The 16,352-nt window shown below is 52.0% G+C and overlaps 1 protein-coding gene across 4 annotated transcripts; it reads left to right on the plus strand.

Annotated features, from left to right (window-relative positions):
• Positions 1-5,863: 5,863 nt before the first annotated feature.
• On the plus strand, positions 5,864-12,480 carry EOMES (eomesodermin). 4 transcript variants are annotated; one of them, XM_047876504.1, is made up of 6 exons: positions 5,864-6,121; positions 8,124-8,278; positions 8,957-9,078; positions 9,525-9,683; positions 9,769-9,830; positions 10,599-12,480. In XM_047876504.1, the coding sequence occupies exons 2-6, from the start codon at positions 8,128-8,130 to the stop codon at positions 11,335-11,337; spliced, it is 1,233 nt and encodes a 410-aa protein (XP_047732460.1). In that variant the 5' UTR covers positions 5,864-6,121; positions 8,124-8,127; the 3' UTR covers positions 11,338-12,480. The 4 variants fall into 4 exon arrangements, with proteins under 4 accessions (XP_047732460.1, XP_047732457.1, XP_047732458.1 ...); XM_047876501.1 differs by lacking the exon at positions 5,864-6,121 and adding an exon at positions 6,137-7,131; XM_047876502.1 differs by lacking the exon at positions 5,864-6,121 and adding an exon at positions 6,137-7,131 and having other exon boundaries at positions 10,656-12,480.
• The last annotated feature ends 3,872 nt before the right edge of the window (positions 12,481-16,352 follow it).

The following is a 16,352-nucleotide window of genomic DNA, read 5'->3' on the forward strand; positions in this document are numbered from 1 at the left end:
AAAAACAGAATGCTAATGGCGGCCTGGAGGGGGCGGAAGGCGCACCCCTGCCCCGGCGCCCCCGGCCGCCTGCCTTTGAAGTGCACCTTTGCAGCCGCGCTCTAGGGGAGGGCGCAGGATTCCACCGCCTTCCCCCACCCCCTCCATCCCGCACGGTTCTTGAAAGAAGCTGAAGGAACAACTGGGGACTCCCCTCTCAGATTCTGACTGACTCACTCCTGCTTCCCACTTGGAGTTCGCGTTGTCTTTGACCTGTTTGTTCCTGGCCTCCAGCCGTCAGACTGGGAATCTCTGGGAGAGAAAGACTGTGGTTCATGCATCCGCACTGAGCCCCAGTAGGTAGTCAGGGGGCAAAAAGTGAGCTCAGCATAAGTGTGATGGGGAGTAATGGGAAAGCCTTTCGACCTTCCTATATGCCAGGTGCCGTTGTAATTGCTTTACCTTCTCTATCCTATTATTTATTACAAGTGGGAACCGGGGACGGAAAGGTTAAGGAGCTCGCTCAGACTCACAAAGCTAGCAACAAGGTAAAGCCACAAATACATACAATTCTGCACACAACGTTCTGCTTTTCTCTCAGCTTGTGGAGTGATCTCTTTGCTTTCCTTATTCCGTTGCCCTTCCTGTCTCCCTCCCTCTCACTCAATCATTCGTGGTTATCTTGGGGGCTTAATGCTTTCCGCAGAAAGCGTTCTGCAGTCTCCCCCACCAAGACGTCCCCTCTCCCCTTTGCTCACGTGGGGCCTGGATAGGAGATTCCAGCTGACCCCGTCCCATTGAAACCTTGGTCAACAGGATTGGATTCTGCCCACCTGTTGTGTGGACATCCTGCCGCACCTGTACCACAGAGGTGCCTTCAACAGAAGGTGTTTCGACAGAAACATTAATTTCCAGAGGCTCTGCCAACTCTCTTAGTGATGTGCAAGTGATTGATGTTCAGGATATTTCTCCTTGGCTACATGTGGGTTGCTCCCAGTAACAGCTGTTCTGCAATTCCAGCACTAACTTTTCTGTTTTCCTGTGGAAGCATGTCAACACTGACGTGCACACGAAAAGCCATGCGATAAGAACTTTGGGTTAGAAAAGTTCCAGAAAAGACTTTTTAAGCCTTCAAAAGTCTTAAAAAGATGAAAATGCCAGGTCCATCAATTTAGGAAGACCTGTGTTCCCTTTTCCTTTAGGAAGAATAAAAAGCATTTTCACTTTAGTCTTCGTGGCTATAAAGCCTGAATCCTGGCACTGTCCTTGGGCTGTTTTATCTGATCTAGTTTACAGATTTAGTAACTCTTTTCTTTCAGTTAACAGATGAGCACCTACTGAGTGTCAGGGCTTTCCAGGTGCAAAAGTAAGCAAGACAGGTGGAATCCTGTATAACTCTTTCATATTTTAATGAAGGAATAATTAGCCAAACACTCCCCTAATTTATTTCTGAGAGCATTTTACTTTATTTACTTTGCACTATGTGGCTTTCCTGTTATTGATGTGACTCTGTGTATTCCATAAATATGAATACAATAATAAAACAGCACTGAAATCCGGGAATTCATTTGGAGTTTAAAAAAATACTTTCATAAAAAAATTCTCAATTCAATGTTTAAGAAAAGATCACTTATTTTTTTGTAATAAGAGACCTTGGGCATGTTTCTTACCTTCCTCTCCAGGATTCCCCTACCTCGTCCTATTTTAACAGTGAACTACAATTGCATTTAGCAATCTAAATGCATACATAGATTGGTGGCTAAGATAACAGTTTAAATTTGTCATGTTTGTTTGAAAAACTACAGTGAGTTTCATGTAACCCTTTGCCTCACACATTTGTGGACCTGGTGGTTTTTTGTTTTGTTTTGTTTTTGTTTTTGTTTGCTTTTTTGCTTTTTGTTTGTTGTTAAGCAAGTGATCAGTCTATTTCAGTACCATGGTGAAATACAGATTCTTATAAAGTGAAACTGTTGGTGGGGGTATCTTGCTGTTGTCAACAGAACCAAAACTACTTGTCCTCGCCAAAATGTTTTATCTTCCAGGACGTTTTCTTTAAAAGAAAAAAAAAAAGTGAAACCCGCACAACCTTACGGTGATGAAAGCTCCCTCCCCCTTCGGAAAAGCTCGGGGGAGATGGCAGATCTGGCCAGCAGAGAACAAAGGGCCAAAGAGTTAACCTGAGATGGTGAAATAAAATGTAACATCAACAAAGAAAAGGCCATAGATAAATAGTCAAAGGACCAGCTCACCACAAAACACCCATTGACGTTTTCCCAGAGTCCAGGCGAAGCGCGGTGACCGGGTAATGTTGGAATGTTTTCCTAGGGTTAAAAGGAGATCCAGCAGCAATGCTGCCCAGAATTTACAAAGTGTTTGAATAACACGGACGGTGTTTTGATAACACATTTTTAGTGGGGGTGAAAATAATAGAATTTATTGGGACATTTATATGGGCCCCCTCGGTTGTGTGTAGAGGGGGGCAGGGCAGGAGAAAAACCGTATATCACTGCACTCATCTATAACTCAGCCCTGTTACTTATTCCTATGTGCGCATATGCATTTGATGTGTAACAGTCTTGAGGCCAAATGCTGCTTCGCAGAGCTGCTTTTAAAAGATCAATGCACTGGTAGTGGTTACCTTTAAGGGGGGAGAAGTGGGTAAAGATGTCCCCTGGCCAGGTTGGCAATAACTTTGTGTTACCGGGATGAGAGAGAGGGTGGCACGACATTGGTATGAGTGTTCGAACCAGTAGAGCGGAAGATCTTCCGTAGGCTCACACATAGGCTTGGCCTTGGCCTCCTTGTAGCCTTCAAAGGTCAGGCGCGTGCTCCATCTCAGGCTGCAAGGGCAAGATGTGAGTTAATCCAGCCAGCATTTGGGTCTGGGGTTCCAAGGGGTCTCCACGTTTCCTCCCCAGTGTTGATGTTTTTGTTCAGTGTATTCCAATACACTGTCAGTTGAGCCACATAAAACCAGGCACCTTTCAATAAATGTCTCATTTGGATTTCATGAAGCTTGGGGTGTAATTGAAATCAAACAGCAAACAGGCTGCAAGGGGCTGTTATTTGCCCACCCAATCTAAGGAGGGTGTTGCCTGACTCATTCACTGAAGCCACTGCTTTAGCTTTCTTTTCTCTTCCTATTGCTAGAAAAGAGTGCTTGGACTTTAAAGTTTGGCTGGGATATGTGAAAATATTTTCTATGTCTCCTTCCCTGATTGTAAGTAAAACTGAACCAGCAAAAGAAAATTCCTTCCAAGTCAGGAAATCACAGGTTGGCTCATCTGTAACTCTCCAGGCATTTAGACTAGTATATTCCATGTGTAATAATAATAATGCCATTAGCTAATCAATACAGGAAAACCATCCAATGAGATTTCTTGATCTCTGAGTTGTCAGAAAAAAAAAAAATCACCTTTAGTTGAAACAGCATTTTCCATTATGTTTAAAAAGGAATTTGAAATATATGTTTACGAATATAATATAAATGATGTATCTGTTTCCCATGGTCCCCAAATTCCAGGTCCCAGAGCAGTTTTGTGGAGCCTGAGTTTTGATTCTCTTTGCATTCCTCTTTCTCTCTCCATCTGTAAAGTGTGTTAAAATTTGAGTAAAATAATAGATGTACTGGGGAGGTGGGGAGATATAAACGGCAACTTCCTGACCCAGGAGTCAACGCTAATCTTGATCACACATACCGTGTATATATTTAATAGGTAGGTAGCACTCAGAATGAACCCACGCGCTTTCAAGAGCTTGCTTTGGGGCTGGAATAAAATCAACCCTTTCTGATGTGGCGCGGGGGACAGCTGGCCCGCGTTATTTGCGCCAGAGTGGGTCGGAACGATGCCTGTTGCCTGCGATGGCACTTTGCCACGCGCAGCGCTTCCCTGGCCGCCTCGAAAGCAACTTGAAGGGACACAGAGGCCCGCTTTCTCTCTATCATAAAGCGCAAAACTGCTATCTACCCCTAGCCACCGTATCTCCAAGTAACGTGCGAGTCGATCTCACCCCTGCTTTTCCTTCAAACATCCTGCAGCTCAGGTGAAGGCCAAGGCTGACGCGGAGACTCCCTGGGGCCGTAACCGGGTTCCCCAACCCTCGGCTATGTCGCCAAGCCGCCCAAACCGCGCAGCCCCTTCCTTTCCTGTTCTCGCGTCCCCCTCACGGAGTCTCCACTTTGAAAATCATCAAGTCTTCAAAAAGCATAAAGTGCTCGAAAAATTCAATTCATCAAGACTTCCCTGGCTCAAAATAAAACAAAAGCGGGAGGTGGGAGTGGACGGCGGTGTGGTCAGAACAGAGAGCCACGCCAAACCCGAATTCAAAACTAGCGGGACGAAATGCCAGGCGCGCTGGCCTGAGCGCGCTCTGGGCCAGCTTTCCAGGGATCAGTTCCGGGACGCTCTGCCCAGGACCTGCGGGGCCACCTCGCTGGCCCACTCGCTTCACGTGCTCCATTCCCACTGGCTGTGTCCTGACCCTGAGAACCTTCTCACGCCCCCGGTTTTCACCACCAAGGAAAACTGGTAAATTCCCTGGAGCGTCCGAGTGTATCACGGACCATCTCGCTCTCTAACCCAGACGTGCCGAAGTTGGGGCTGCTGTGGTTTGAACCTAGGCCGGAAAGCTCCGAGCCGTTCTGCACGGGCGTGTGCGCGCTGCACAAATCCTGCAGCCGCCTCATCTGTTGTGGGCTCAGAGTTTCCCGTGTGATCGCGTTCGGTTGGGGAAGCAGTGTCCCGACATCTCAGCCGGAAAATGCGCTCCCGGAGCGATTACAAGCCGCGTCTGTAATTGCTTATTAACAGCGAATATTCATGCTTCTCCTTTTCCGCAATGAAACGTGCCTCCCCCCTTTTCGGCAATAAAACAATAAAATAAGACGGCACCACTCTTGACTCTACTGTCTGCGGAAACGCAAGGGAGAAACAGGCAGCTGGGGCAAAAGGGCTTAATTCAATATCAAACTGATTATTTCACTAATTATTCTACCTTCTGTGTTGCGCCGCAGAGCAGAGGCGCAGGGAATCTCAACCGCACTGCTGCTGGGGAACCTTTGTTTCTCGGTGCCAGGCCCAACTGAAGAGGGTGGAGGGAATCCAGGATTCAGGGCAACTGAGCTGCGTGGATTTTAAATTGTGGGGAGTAAAAGTGCTTGACGCGCGTTTGAGGGTGTCCCCAGGACCCCACCCCACCAGGGCTTCTGGTTCATAAGCTGGTCCTAGAGGATGGCCATGTGCTCTCTCTCGCCGTCCCTGGAATCCCAAAAGCGGAGCGCAAGGTTCCTCTTCACAAACCCTTCCCAATGAATAAAAGGGTGGGACCGAACAAAAAGTGGTTCCCGTGTGTTGAAGGCCGGGGAACCTTCCCCTATCTGGAGGAAAGTGTGCCTGAAGCCACAGCCCCTGACCGGGAAAGAGACCTCGCTTCGGCCTCTCTCCGACTCGTCCCAGATCTCCCCGCTCAGGGACCGGCGCCTCCCTGCAAGCCATCAGCTTGCGTTGCCTTTCTGGTGCCAGCCTCTAAAACCTGCTCCCGCCTCCGCATCCTCCGCTCAGGCTGCTGAGATGACTTCGATGCTTAGAGTGGACCCCGCTACGGAGACCCCCAAATCCTGTTCCCCCAAACTCTAGCAAAATATGGACACAACGACTGATTCTCACAGTAGGACAGAGTCTCTGGGAAGAAAAAAAAAAAAAAGACTAAAGGAAAAGAAAGTCGCAGGCGACTTGATCCAATTAGTAAATGCCTAATTGAATTAGTGTCACCTCCATCAGCCAATAGGAGGGTCCTGGGCTGTGGGGCAGCGAAGCCCCTCCCTGGCCTCACGTATATAAAGCAGCCAATGACAGCCTGCAAGTTTCCAAGTGGTCAACTTGACCGACAGTTGGGCAGTCGAGAAGGGCAGAAAGGACAGCGCTGGTGGGTGGATGGGGCAGAGATATTAGTCCTCTTCTTCCTGGGTGTGAGTGAGGAGGCGGACGGGGATCCCGAGAGCCAAGGAGGACAGAGAAGGAAAAGGAGAGTGCTTTTCGGTCAATTGCCACCTCCTGCCTTCAAACTCAGCGAGTTTTCCTTGCTGCAGCACGCTGGGGTCGGGGCGCGCGAGTGCGCGCCTTAGCCGCCCGCGTGCAGCCAGGTGGGTAGCCCCAGCACCGGAGGAAGGGGAAGTTACCTTCCCCTCGGAAGAGGGCGCTGGCTCCCCCATCCTGCCTTTATATTAAGGCCGCGGGAGGAGAGGAAGCAGCCAGCTGCCGTCTGCGCTTTGCAAAGCATGCAGTTAGGGGAGCAGCTCTTGGTGAGCACGGTGAACCTGCCCGGCGCTCACTTCTACCCGCTAGAGAGCGCGAGAGGCGGAGGCAGCGGGAGCGCAGGCCACCTCCCTGGCGCGGCCCCCTCGCCTCAGAGGCTGGACTTAGACAAAGCGCCCAAGAAGTTCCCTGGCAGCCTCTCGTGCGAGACTGGGAGCGGGGAACCCACAGCAGCCAGCGCGGGGGGCCCCGCGGCCATGCTCAGTGACGCCGACGCCGGGGACGCCTTCGCCAGCGCCGCGGCAGTGGCCAAGCCCGGGCCCCCGGACGGCCGCAAGGGCTCCCCCTGCGGGGAGGAAGAGCTGCCCTCTGCCGCCGCCGCCGCCGCCGCGCGCTACTCCATGGACAGCCTGAGCTCGGAGCGCTACTACCTCCAGTCCCCCGGGCCTCAGGGCTCCGAACTGGCCGCGCCCTGCTCGCTCTTCCCCTACCAGGCGGCGGCCGGGGCGCCCCACGGATCTGTGTACCCTGCTCCCAACGGGGCGCGCTACCCCTACGGCTCCATGCTGCCCCCCGGCGGCTTCCCCGCGGCTGTGTGCCCACCTGGGAGGGCGCAGTTCGGCCCGGGAGCCGGCGCGAGTAGTGGCGCGGGCGGCGGCGGCGGCGGCGGTGGCGGCGGCGGCGGCGGGGCAGGCGGCCCGGGCGCCTATCAGTACAGCCAGGGGGCTCCGCTCTATGGGCCGTACCCTGGGGCGGCAGCTGCGGGCTCCTGCGGAGGACTGGGGGGGTTGGGGGTTCCTGGTTCCGGCTTCCGTGCCCACGTCTACCTGTGCAACCGGCCTCTGTGGCTCAAGTTCCACCGCCACCAAACCGAGATGATCATTACGAAACAGGGCAGGTGAGCGCAGCGCCGAGGGGCCCCGAGGTGAATGACAAGTGAGTGACTGTGTGGTCCTGGGGAAGGCTGGGGGGGTGAGGGAGCCGTGCCCGTTCGTTCCGCGCTTGGCTTGGAAGAGTGTTTTTCCGCGCGCATCTCCAAGCCGGGGTCCCTGCCGGTCTGCGCACCGCCTTGTGTGCGGTGGGTGCTAACGTTACAGCTGTTCCTCCACCCCCACCCTCCCCCCCCACCCCTCCCTTCCCCTCCCCTCCGGTCACTCTCACCTGGACTGGCGAGAAGGAGGCGGAAATGGAAATTGGGGCTTGTCCACAAAGCTGGATTTACTAGCTGTTCCCTGCATACCGGCGAAGAGCCGCGGATGGGGAAAAGGAGCAGGCTTCCTGAGCGCAGTAGATGGGCTCCCGCAGTTTAGGCGCCACAGTCTCCGTGGGGCGCCTGGAGGAGATGAGCGTCGGAGGGTGGGTTGGTCGGGGTGGTTGGTTAGGCAGGCCCTGGAGCCAGACCTGGTGGGGTTCCGGGCGCGAGAAAGTTCTGATACACTTTCAACTGCTAATAGTGGGTACTAACGGGGAAAGCGAGGCGTGGGTGCTGGGAGAGGGGCGCTCAAGCGGAACTTGGAGCCTGACGAGTAAAATTGCAAAAATTTTAAGACGAACAACTGACTGTCGTTCTCTGGTACTCGTACGTAGAAAAATGAAAGAGTTTTTCACATCCTGGAAGAAAAATTAAGGACTTGAGTGGGGAGAGAGGGAACTGGGGAAATACTGACTTTGGGGTCGATTGTCTCCGAAAAGAGATGTTCCAAGAGTTGCCAAGTCAGAAATATTTTGCAGAATAAGGGCCACGTTATGTGGCGGTTTTCTGTTCTTTCTGTAGACTTCTAAAGGTCCCGCTCCGACCTACCCCCAGGTGGCCGCAAACCCGGCCTAGAATGGGCCTGCTCCCGGGGTCCGAATGTAAATTGTTTTCCCTGGTTCTATTCCCTTGCACAGGCGCATGTTTCCTTTCTTGAGCTTCAACATAAACGGACTCAATCCCACTGCCCACTACAACGTGTTCGTAGAGGTGGTGCTGGCGGACCCCAATCACTGGCGATTCCAGGGGGGCAAGTGGGTGACCTGTGGCAAAGCCGACAATAACATGCAGGGTGAGGAGAGAGGAGGCCCGGGCAGGGAGGAGCGGGCCAGCGGGGGACCCTGGACTCAGATAACTCAGATAACTCCCATTTAAATTGAATACTTCCCCCTGATCTGCAGAGGTGTTAGTATGAGTTTCTTTATATTGTTTGAATCTGGAGAGAGGGAGAGAATTGCCAAGCCACGATTTCTTGCCTGTCAATATAAACTTTGGTACTTTTACCGTACCCTACTCCTTCCTCCCCTACCAATTCCTACTAAATCTCCCCTACCCCCCACCCTCTGTCCCGGGGTGGGGGTGGGGTGGGGGCAAGGGCTCCAGTCTTTGAAGCCTTGAGAAAGCCCTGCCAAGGTCGAGTCCACCCATGAAAACCCAGCCACTTTCCATCAGACGTTGCCCTTCCATCTTTAGAAGGCCCCAAAATGACCTTCAAGAGACACCTCCTGGTGGTTCTATTTTTATATTTTGAGCTAGCATTAGATGACTGCCTTGTCCGGGGAAGTCTGGAGGCACAGGCGCCCTGGGTGGGCTGTGGGTGGAGTCTAGTTGGAGAGCTAGCACAGGGAAAACTGGGCTGGAAGGGTAGCTCTTAAATGTTGCCCAGAGGTAACAGACATCCCTCCCCGTGTGTCCATTTGTAATCAGCCCTGTATGCTTGGGTTTTGTGTTTTGTTTCATTTTCTCTTAGGCAACAAAATGTATGTTCACCCAGAGTCTCCTAATACTGGTTCCCACTGGATGAGACAGGAGATTTCTTTTGGGAAATTAAAACTCACCAATAACAAAGGCGCAAACAACAACAACTCCCAGGTAGAGTGACAGAGGATGGGGTGTCTTCTGGTGGTAGATCCCTTTCCTAACGAGTTTCCGTACCCTTCACTGTATTTGTAATATGGGCACTTGTTCCCTGTTTGCTCGCCTCTTTCTAACCTTTTTTTTTTTCCTTTTGACCTTTCTCATTTTCACTAGATGTCAGTAACAGTGAATTGACCGTTAGGAAAAGAAATACTAAAAGCTTTGGGGGACTTCACAAACTAAGAGGAAAGAGTGTTTATCAAATATGCATGCCGGGCTGTGTTTTTAGGTTTCAAAAGCAGCAAGGATAAGATCTGAAAAATGACAATAGAAAAATGTCGCGGTCGTGGGGAGCAAGCGGGAGTCCCATCGCAAAACTGTGTAGTTTGTCAAGATTTACTTTTGCTGAGCCTCTAAGAGACTTCTGGGATTTGGCGACACTTTTTCTATACCATTTCCAGATGATAGTCTTACAGTCTTTACACAAGTACCAACCCCGGCTGCACATTGTTGAAGTTACAGAGGATGGTGTGGAGGACTTGAATGAGCCCTCAAAGACTCAGACCTTTACCTTCTCGGAAACACAGTTCATTGCAGTGACTGCCTACCAGAACACTGACGTGAGTGTCCCCACTGTCCCAAGAACCTCTACAGCCAGGTCCGGTGTGATAACGCACTCAACGACTATTTTTCTCCCCTATCTAGATAACTCAACTAAAGATTGACCATAACCCCTTTGCAAAAGGCTTCAGGGACAACTATGATTCGTAAGTGCAACTTTTGTTCATATTTGCGTGGTCACCTTTGAACAGGATATACATAACCAGACACTTTCAGAGAACATTCTAGGAAGAGCTTTCATCTTTGGGATTTTTATCTATTTTTATTTTTTGCATAGTTTTCCCTCAGCTAATCTTGCTTTAGAATTTTCACAGAAGGGTTTTGTTCATTTCTAAAGGAAGGTTAAGGGCTGAAAAATGAGGAGCTTTTTTTTTTTTTAACACTTGAGTGGAGATTTGAAATTTTCATAATCTGCATTTATATACCTTCCTTTTCATGTGAGCCAACTTTTTTTTTTTATCCTCTAAGGAACAGGTATTATTACTCCCCTTCTTTTATTATTATTATTATGATGATCATTTTACATAAGAAAAACTGAAAACTAAGAGGATGTAATTTTCACCTTAAACAGCAAGACCCCACAATACTTTTTAAATTTGGAATTTCTAACACCACAGCCAGCGCCCCTCCCCTGACATTGACGAAGGAGAGTTGCACCTTCTTTAACTCCCAGCACTTAGAAAGGTGGATTCTCTATAGTTTCAGTCCTTAAATGCTTGGGAGGAAACTTTTCCCCCATGAGCCAAGAGTCCAGCGGAAATGGGCCAATGTGCCTCCTACCTCCGTCCCTCCACTCCAGCAGACCAGTGCTCCCAGTGCAACCCACTAAGTGAGCCTTTTTGATTTCTGGGAGGTGGTTATTTGGGGCAACATTAGGGTTTTTTTTTTTTTAAGTGTTTCTCTTTATATTGTAGCATGTACACCGCTTCCGAAAATGACAGGTTAACTCCATCTCCCACGGATTCTCCTAGATCCCATCAGATTGTCCCTGGAGGTCGGTACGGCGTTCAGTCCTTCTTCCCGGAGCCCTTTGTCAACACTTTACCTCAAGCCCGATATTATAATGGCGAGAGAACCGTGCCACAGACCAACGGCCTCCTTTCACCCCAACAGAGCGAAGAGGTGGCCAACCCTCCCCAGCGGTGGCTTGTCACGCCTGTCCAGCAACCTGGGACCAACAAACTAGACATCGGTTCCTATGAGTCTGAATATACTTCCAGCACCTTGCTCCCATATGGTATTAAATCCTTGCCCCTCCAGACGTCCCACGCCCTGGGGTATTACCCTGACCCAACCTTCCCTGCCATGGCAGGGTGGGGAGGTCGAGGTTCTTATCAGAGGAAGATGGCCGCTGGACTCCCATGGACCTCCAGAACCAGCCCCCCTGTGTTCTCCGAAGATCAGCTCTCCAAGGAGAAAGTCAAAGAAGAAATTAGCTCTTCCTGGATAGAGACACCCCCTTCCATCAAGTCTCTCGATTCCAATGATTCTGGGGTATACACCAGTGCTTGTAAGCGAAGGCGGCTGTCTCCTAGCACCTCTAGCAATGAAAATTCTCCCTCCATAAAGTGTGAGGACATTAACGCCGAAGAGTACAGCAAAGACACCTCAAAAGGCATGGGGGGGTATTATGCTTTTTACACCACTCCCTAAAGAGTTACTTCAACTTCGTAAAAATGAGCTAACTTTTTGCAGATGGACTTGGTGGTGTTTTTTGTTGTCTTCTTTGCCTAGGTTTGCCAAAAAGACGTTTGCATTCCACCTTGATGCATCCTGTTTTGTGCAATCCTCTAAAAGAAGGTGCCAAAGCTTTTTGATTGCTGCAGGTAACTGAAACAAGCCTGGCAATTTTTTGTTTCTTTTTTAAATAAAATTAAGGAAGGACTTTAAAGTGTTTTAAAATTCCAAGGTTATTTGAGGTTCTGGATCTATTTATTGGAGGCACTAAACATTCAGAGAATCGGGCTGCGAAGATGGAGTGCTGAGCGCTATCCGATGAGTTGAAAGCCTCGGTTCTCATTTCTGTTTGTGAATCTGTAAGCAAAGAGAATCCCAGAGTGGTAAGATGTTTTGCTTCTGGAAGAAAAGGGCTGGGCCTTAAGCTTCAACAAGGGACTTTTTGCTGTTACTTTCTGCTGGGGACAAAAGATGCTAGGCCTAGGAGGTGAGAAAAACTTTCCTGAAGGTGCTGGTTTTACCTGACTTGGATTCCTCCTAGGCTTTGGAAACAAGCCATGTTTGCCCTAGTTCAGGATCGCCTCACTTGCCAGGCCTCTGCTGCGTGCCGGGGTGGCCAGTAGGACTCAGGAGAGGGCAGGCAAGAGGGAGTCGCCAAAAAAAAAAAAAAAAGAGAGAATTTTAAAGTGTACAATTTTGTGTGTGCTTAGATACACCGTAGAATAATGTGGGATATATTGTACAAATAGTCTACATACGTGTCTGAGATTATGTAACATTGGTGCTTTGGCTTTGTAAAGAATTTCCAGATCACCTGACAACAGTTGCAGGGGCAGGGGGATTGGTTCTCTCATCATCCCTGATGTTTGGGAATATTCTGTTTACTTCTTAGATAGTTAAGAATGTATCCAGCTACTCTGTACTAACTTGAAACGTGTTTAAGGAAAACTATTTCACCCTCTGGCCATCCCCCTACCCAACTCGGTAATGTGAAGAAACTAAAACCTGATGCCACAGCTCCTATAGGCTTTTTAGAGATCTTGGATTTTTATGTACAGTCTTAGTCATTTTTAATAAATGTGGTTCATTAAGGGAACCGGCATAGCTCCGTCTTCTGTACAGTTCTACTTTTTTGTTTCTTCCTCCACTCTTCTCCAGCATGAACACTGTTCCCCTCCCTACCTCCCCCAGCCCCACCCCCTTGTTCTAGAATCTGTAAGTGGACACAGTAGTCATGAGCGGGTGGGATTGCTTTTGTTTATCTTCTTTTTTTTTTTTCTTGAAGATGAATGGGGTTATTTCCTCGCCCCACTGGGAAGTCTGGACAATGGGTATTGGGCCCGTGGGGGTGGGGAGGAGGGGAGGATGTAGAGAGGCTGGATTGCCTATGCTGGGCCCCAGCCTGGAAAAACCTCAGCCCCCCAGCCCGTGGGTTCCCGGACCTGCCTGGGCCAGGGACCACTTCGTTCTCTGCGCCTTTTCCTAGGCTTTCTTGGGGCCACCCATCCCTGGACCCATGTGGGCTCCCCGGGAACCCCCGCGGCCCCTGGAGCGCCCACGAGTTACTGGTCCCTGAAGCGCGGCGGGAAGCGGGGCCGCCCACGGCTCAGTTTCTGCTCCGACCTGCGGCTTTTTTTTTCTACGCGGAGCCCCGAGGCGCACCCCCGGCCGCGGGCGGCTCGCCTGGGTCGCTGCTGGCTGGGGCGCTTTGCGGGCAGCCAAACTTGGCCGGCGACTCCGGGGACGCTGGGGCTGCGGCGCGGGCTAGGGGCGCGCGCGACGCTTACAAAGGAGGATTCCAGTCGTCCCGTGCAGTGCCGCTCGACGAACAGCAGCCTGGGAGCGGTTCGCCCAGAGTTTAGCTCCGTTTCTTTGCCTCCCATTCCCCAGGAGGGCGAAGGCCACCCCGTCCCCTGGCTGAGCCTCGGGCCCGCCGAAACGTTAAACCCAGGAGTGGGGCGGAGGGCCCTTTGTCCCCCCGCCAGACGTCCCGCCAGGCTTATCAGCAGACGGCTTCTGGCCCGGCTTGCAAACCTTTCCAGCCCCTTCCTGACCCTCCCGGGGTAAAGGTCTGGCCAGGAGGGTCTTTCTGCTAAACTGCGTGGCGCGGAAATGCAGCCGCTAAGAGGATTAGCCGCTGGGAGGCGAGCCATCAGCCGGGACCTCCTCCTCTTCCGCGCCCAATTAAGGCCGCCAGGAGCCTCCCCCCACTTTCCCATTCCCTGCACCCTTCGCGGGCCCGACTTCTTCCCGCGCCGCCCGTGGCCTCGGGGACCCGGCCGCTAGCCCCACGTGTCTACGATGGTGCTTGTTCCGAACGCTTTGCCAAAGCCCCCCGGAATTTGACGACGCTAGAAACGAAAGCTTGAAAACTGTTTTATGCACACGTATGGTGGATGACGGCGTCAGACTCTGGCGGGAGGACTCGCAGCCCCCCCTCACTTGGTCAGCGCCCCCCGCCCCACCCCGAGGAACCGTAACGGATTGGGAGATGCGACGGGATTGCGAGGGACAGCGCTCTGCCCTCTAGAAAGCCGGAAGATGCTAATCACCGCCGGGCTGCAGCAGACTCTGGCCCCGGTCTATTTCGAGTCCTGTATATTTTTGCACCGCACGGCAAAAAGAACCTGGTACTTGTGAAAAGTCCCTCACAGTGTTTAATAGAAACGTAAGTGGCTGAGTGGCCCCAATTAACACCTTGTGATAAGGCATTCCTAAGATGGAGTGTCAGACTTCAAATTGTGAAGAGATGTATCTAATTAATCCTCTCGGGATGACACCGATAAACAAGCCTCTATTTAAATAAAGATCAAGGGCTCGGCGCCCCGTTTGTTGACATTCGCCGCCAGGGTCCCCGCGTTTGCACCCGGGCGGGCGGCCTTCCCGGCGCAGGGTGGAGACCCTTGGCCTGCGGGGCTGCTGCTCCGCCGGGGTGCGCTTCACCTCGGTTCCTGCCCCCAGACAAAAGCGCACAGTGAAGCGAAGAAACCCCAACGAAAGCCCAGAGGAAAACGAAGGGCCTAAAGGACCCTACTCCGAGGTGGAAATGCTGTTGTTTGCCATTTTCCACGCTGTCCTTTACATACTCACATTTAAAAAAAAAAAAAAAAAAAAAAAAAAAAAGGCAAACAGACAAACAGCCCTCTCCTAGACCCTGGAAGGGTTGCTGATTGGGGAAGAACTCGGGGCTGGGCCTTGCTCCGCTCGCCACTCAGCCCCGGCACGCGTTCTCTCCCCGTGGTCCCAAGATTCCTTCTCGGTGCCGAAGCTGCGAACTCCGCTGGCCCCTCGGGTAGTTTTCCTGGGGGTGGGGTGGGGGGCGGCCCGCTGGGAAAGGCAGGAAGAGTAAGTACGAAAAGGGGTGCGCGCGGGGGGGGGGGGGGGAGCCACAGACCCGCGCGCCAAACTCCGAACCAGGGCCGAGGTTCGGAGCCCTTTCCGAGTCTGCAGCAAAGCATCTCCCGACCCCGGAATGGAGACTTTCAAGCTCCAGATCAGCTTTGGATCCCAGGCTCCTGCTTTTCCAGACACCCTTGATTAGCTTTAAACCTGGGTGTAAAGGCAGACTCACGGTTTTCCCTTTCCTCCACAGTGCCTGCCTTCTTTCTGAACCAAACGACTGGGGGTGGGGGCGGGGGGGTGTGTGTGATGATGCAGTTAAAAAAAAAAAATGCAGGTGTCACAAAAACGCACCGGAGTAAGAACGTTCTCGCATGCCCCTTGAGTTTAATCGAAATTGAGACTCCAGTAGGGGCAGGAATTAAAGCCACTCATTTTCCATTGGCCTGGACGCCGGCCGCATCCCTTTTCTCGTGTTCGCGCCGCAAGGTCCCGCACTCCACTGCACGCCGACTCCAAAAGTTTGGCTTCACTCGCGGAGATGCCGGCATCATCGGGAGGCGCTTTCAAAAGACAATTTGCAAAACGGTGAGCCCGACTGAGTCCCCTTCCATACCTGCCATAAAATCCCCATCCTTCTGTCCCCCACCCCTCAAGTTTAGCTTTCGAGCAGGTGAGCTCCGGCCCGCGTGGACTCAGACGCGCCGAATCTGTCCACCTGCTCCCACTCTCGTCGGGGTCGCACTCCAGCGGGCGACTGGAAGAGGCCTGGGCCCAGCCCACACTGTTGGGGTCTCCCCCCCCCCCCCCCCCGCTGGAACCTGAAAGCTCCTGAAACTTACGGGCATTTTTTTTTTAACATGATGGGGACTCTCACCTTGATGGCCACCGAATTTCCCTTTATTACGGCTTAAAAGAAAAATAAACCTCCTCTCCTGGAGATTCATTTACTCCTTCCCCCCTTTCTCCTTGGCCCTCGGAATCCTTTGAGCTTGGCCAAAGAAGCGCATCAAGTTCCCCGGGGGAAGGATTAGCTGCGCCACATACAGAGCAGGCCCTGGGCGATGGTCCCCAAAGGGCTTCTGAGGGATCCGTGGACCAACCCCGGAGCGCGAGTCACTGTTTATTTTAGGCAGCACGGCGTGCACCCCCCCCCCCCGACTTTAATCCCCTCACGCCCCGGCCTCCTTAAAAAGCCCTAAACTTGCTCCCATAAGCTTGTGGACTCCCATAGCAACTTCTGTCACTTTAGGCTCGCCGCATCTTTCCGCGCACCGGCGGAGCGCCTTGCCCTTGGCCTTGGAGTCTCCCCGCAGATTCCGCGCCAAGACGCGGGAGCCTTTCTCCCCCGGGCGGCGAGCAGCCTTCGCCATCTGGTGGCCGCGGAGAGTATCTGCCCGGGCGCGCAGGGCTCCCTTCCACTCCAGAAGCCGCGGTTGTGTCGGGTCCTGAAGCGTTCGGTAAACAATTCTTTCCGTTATCCCACTCCCACTCTACCTTTTTAAAGCTTCCTGGTGTGGGGGGAGGAGCCCAGAACGTGGAATTTCTAAGACGCGGCGTTGTAGCTCTGGTCCGCGCGGCTTCCTGGCGGCAGTTGCCCTGGGCTTCCTTGAGCTTCATTCTTTTCTGCCAAGTGGGGACTGAAACAACAC

Source organism: Prionailurus viverrinus, chromosome C2, assembly GCF_022837055.1.
Source record: "Prionailurus viverrinus isolate Anna chromosome C2, UM_Priviv_1.0, whole genome shotgun sequence".
Taxonomy (NCBI): domain Eukaryota; kingdom Metazoa; phylum Chordata; class Mammalia; order Carnivora; family Felidae; genus Prionailurus; species Prionailurus viverrinus.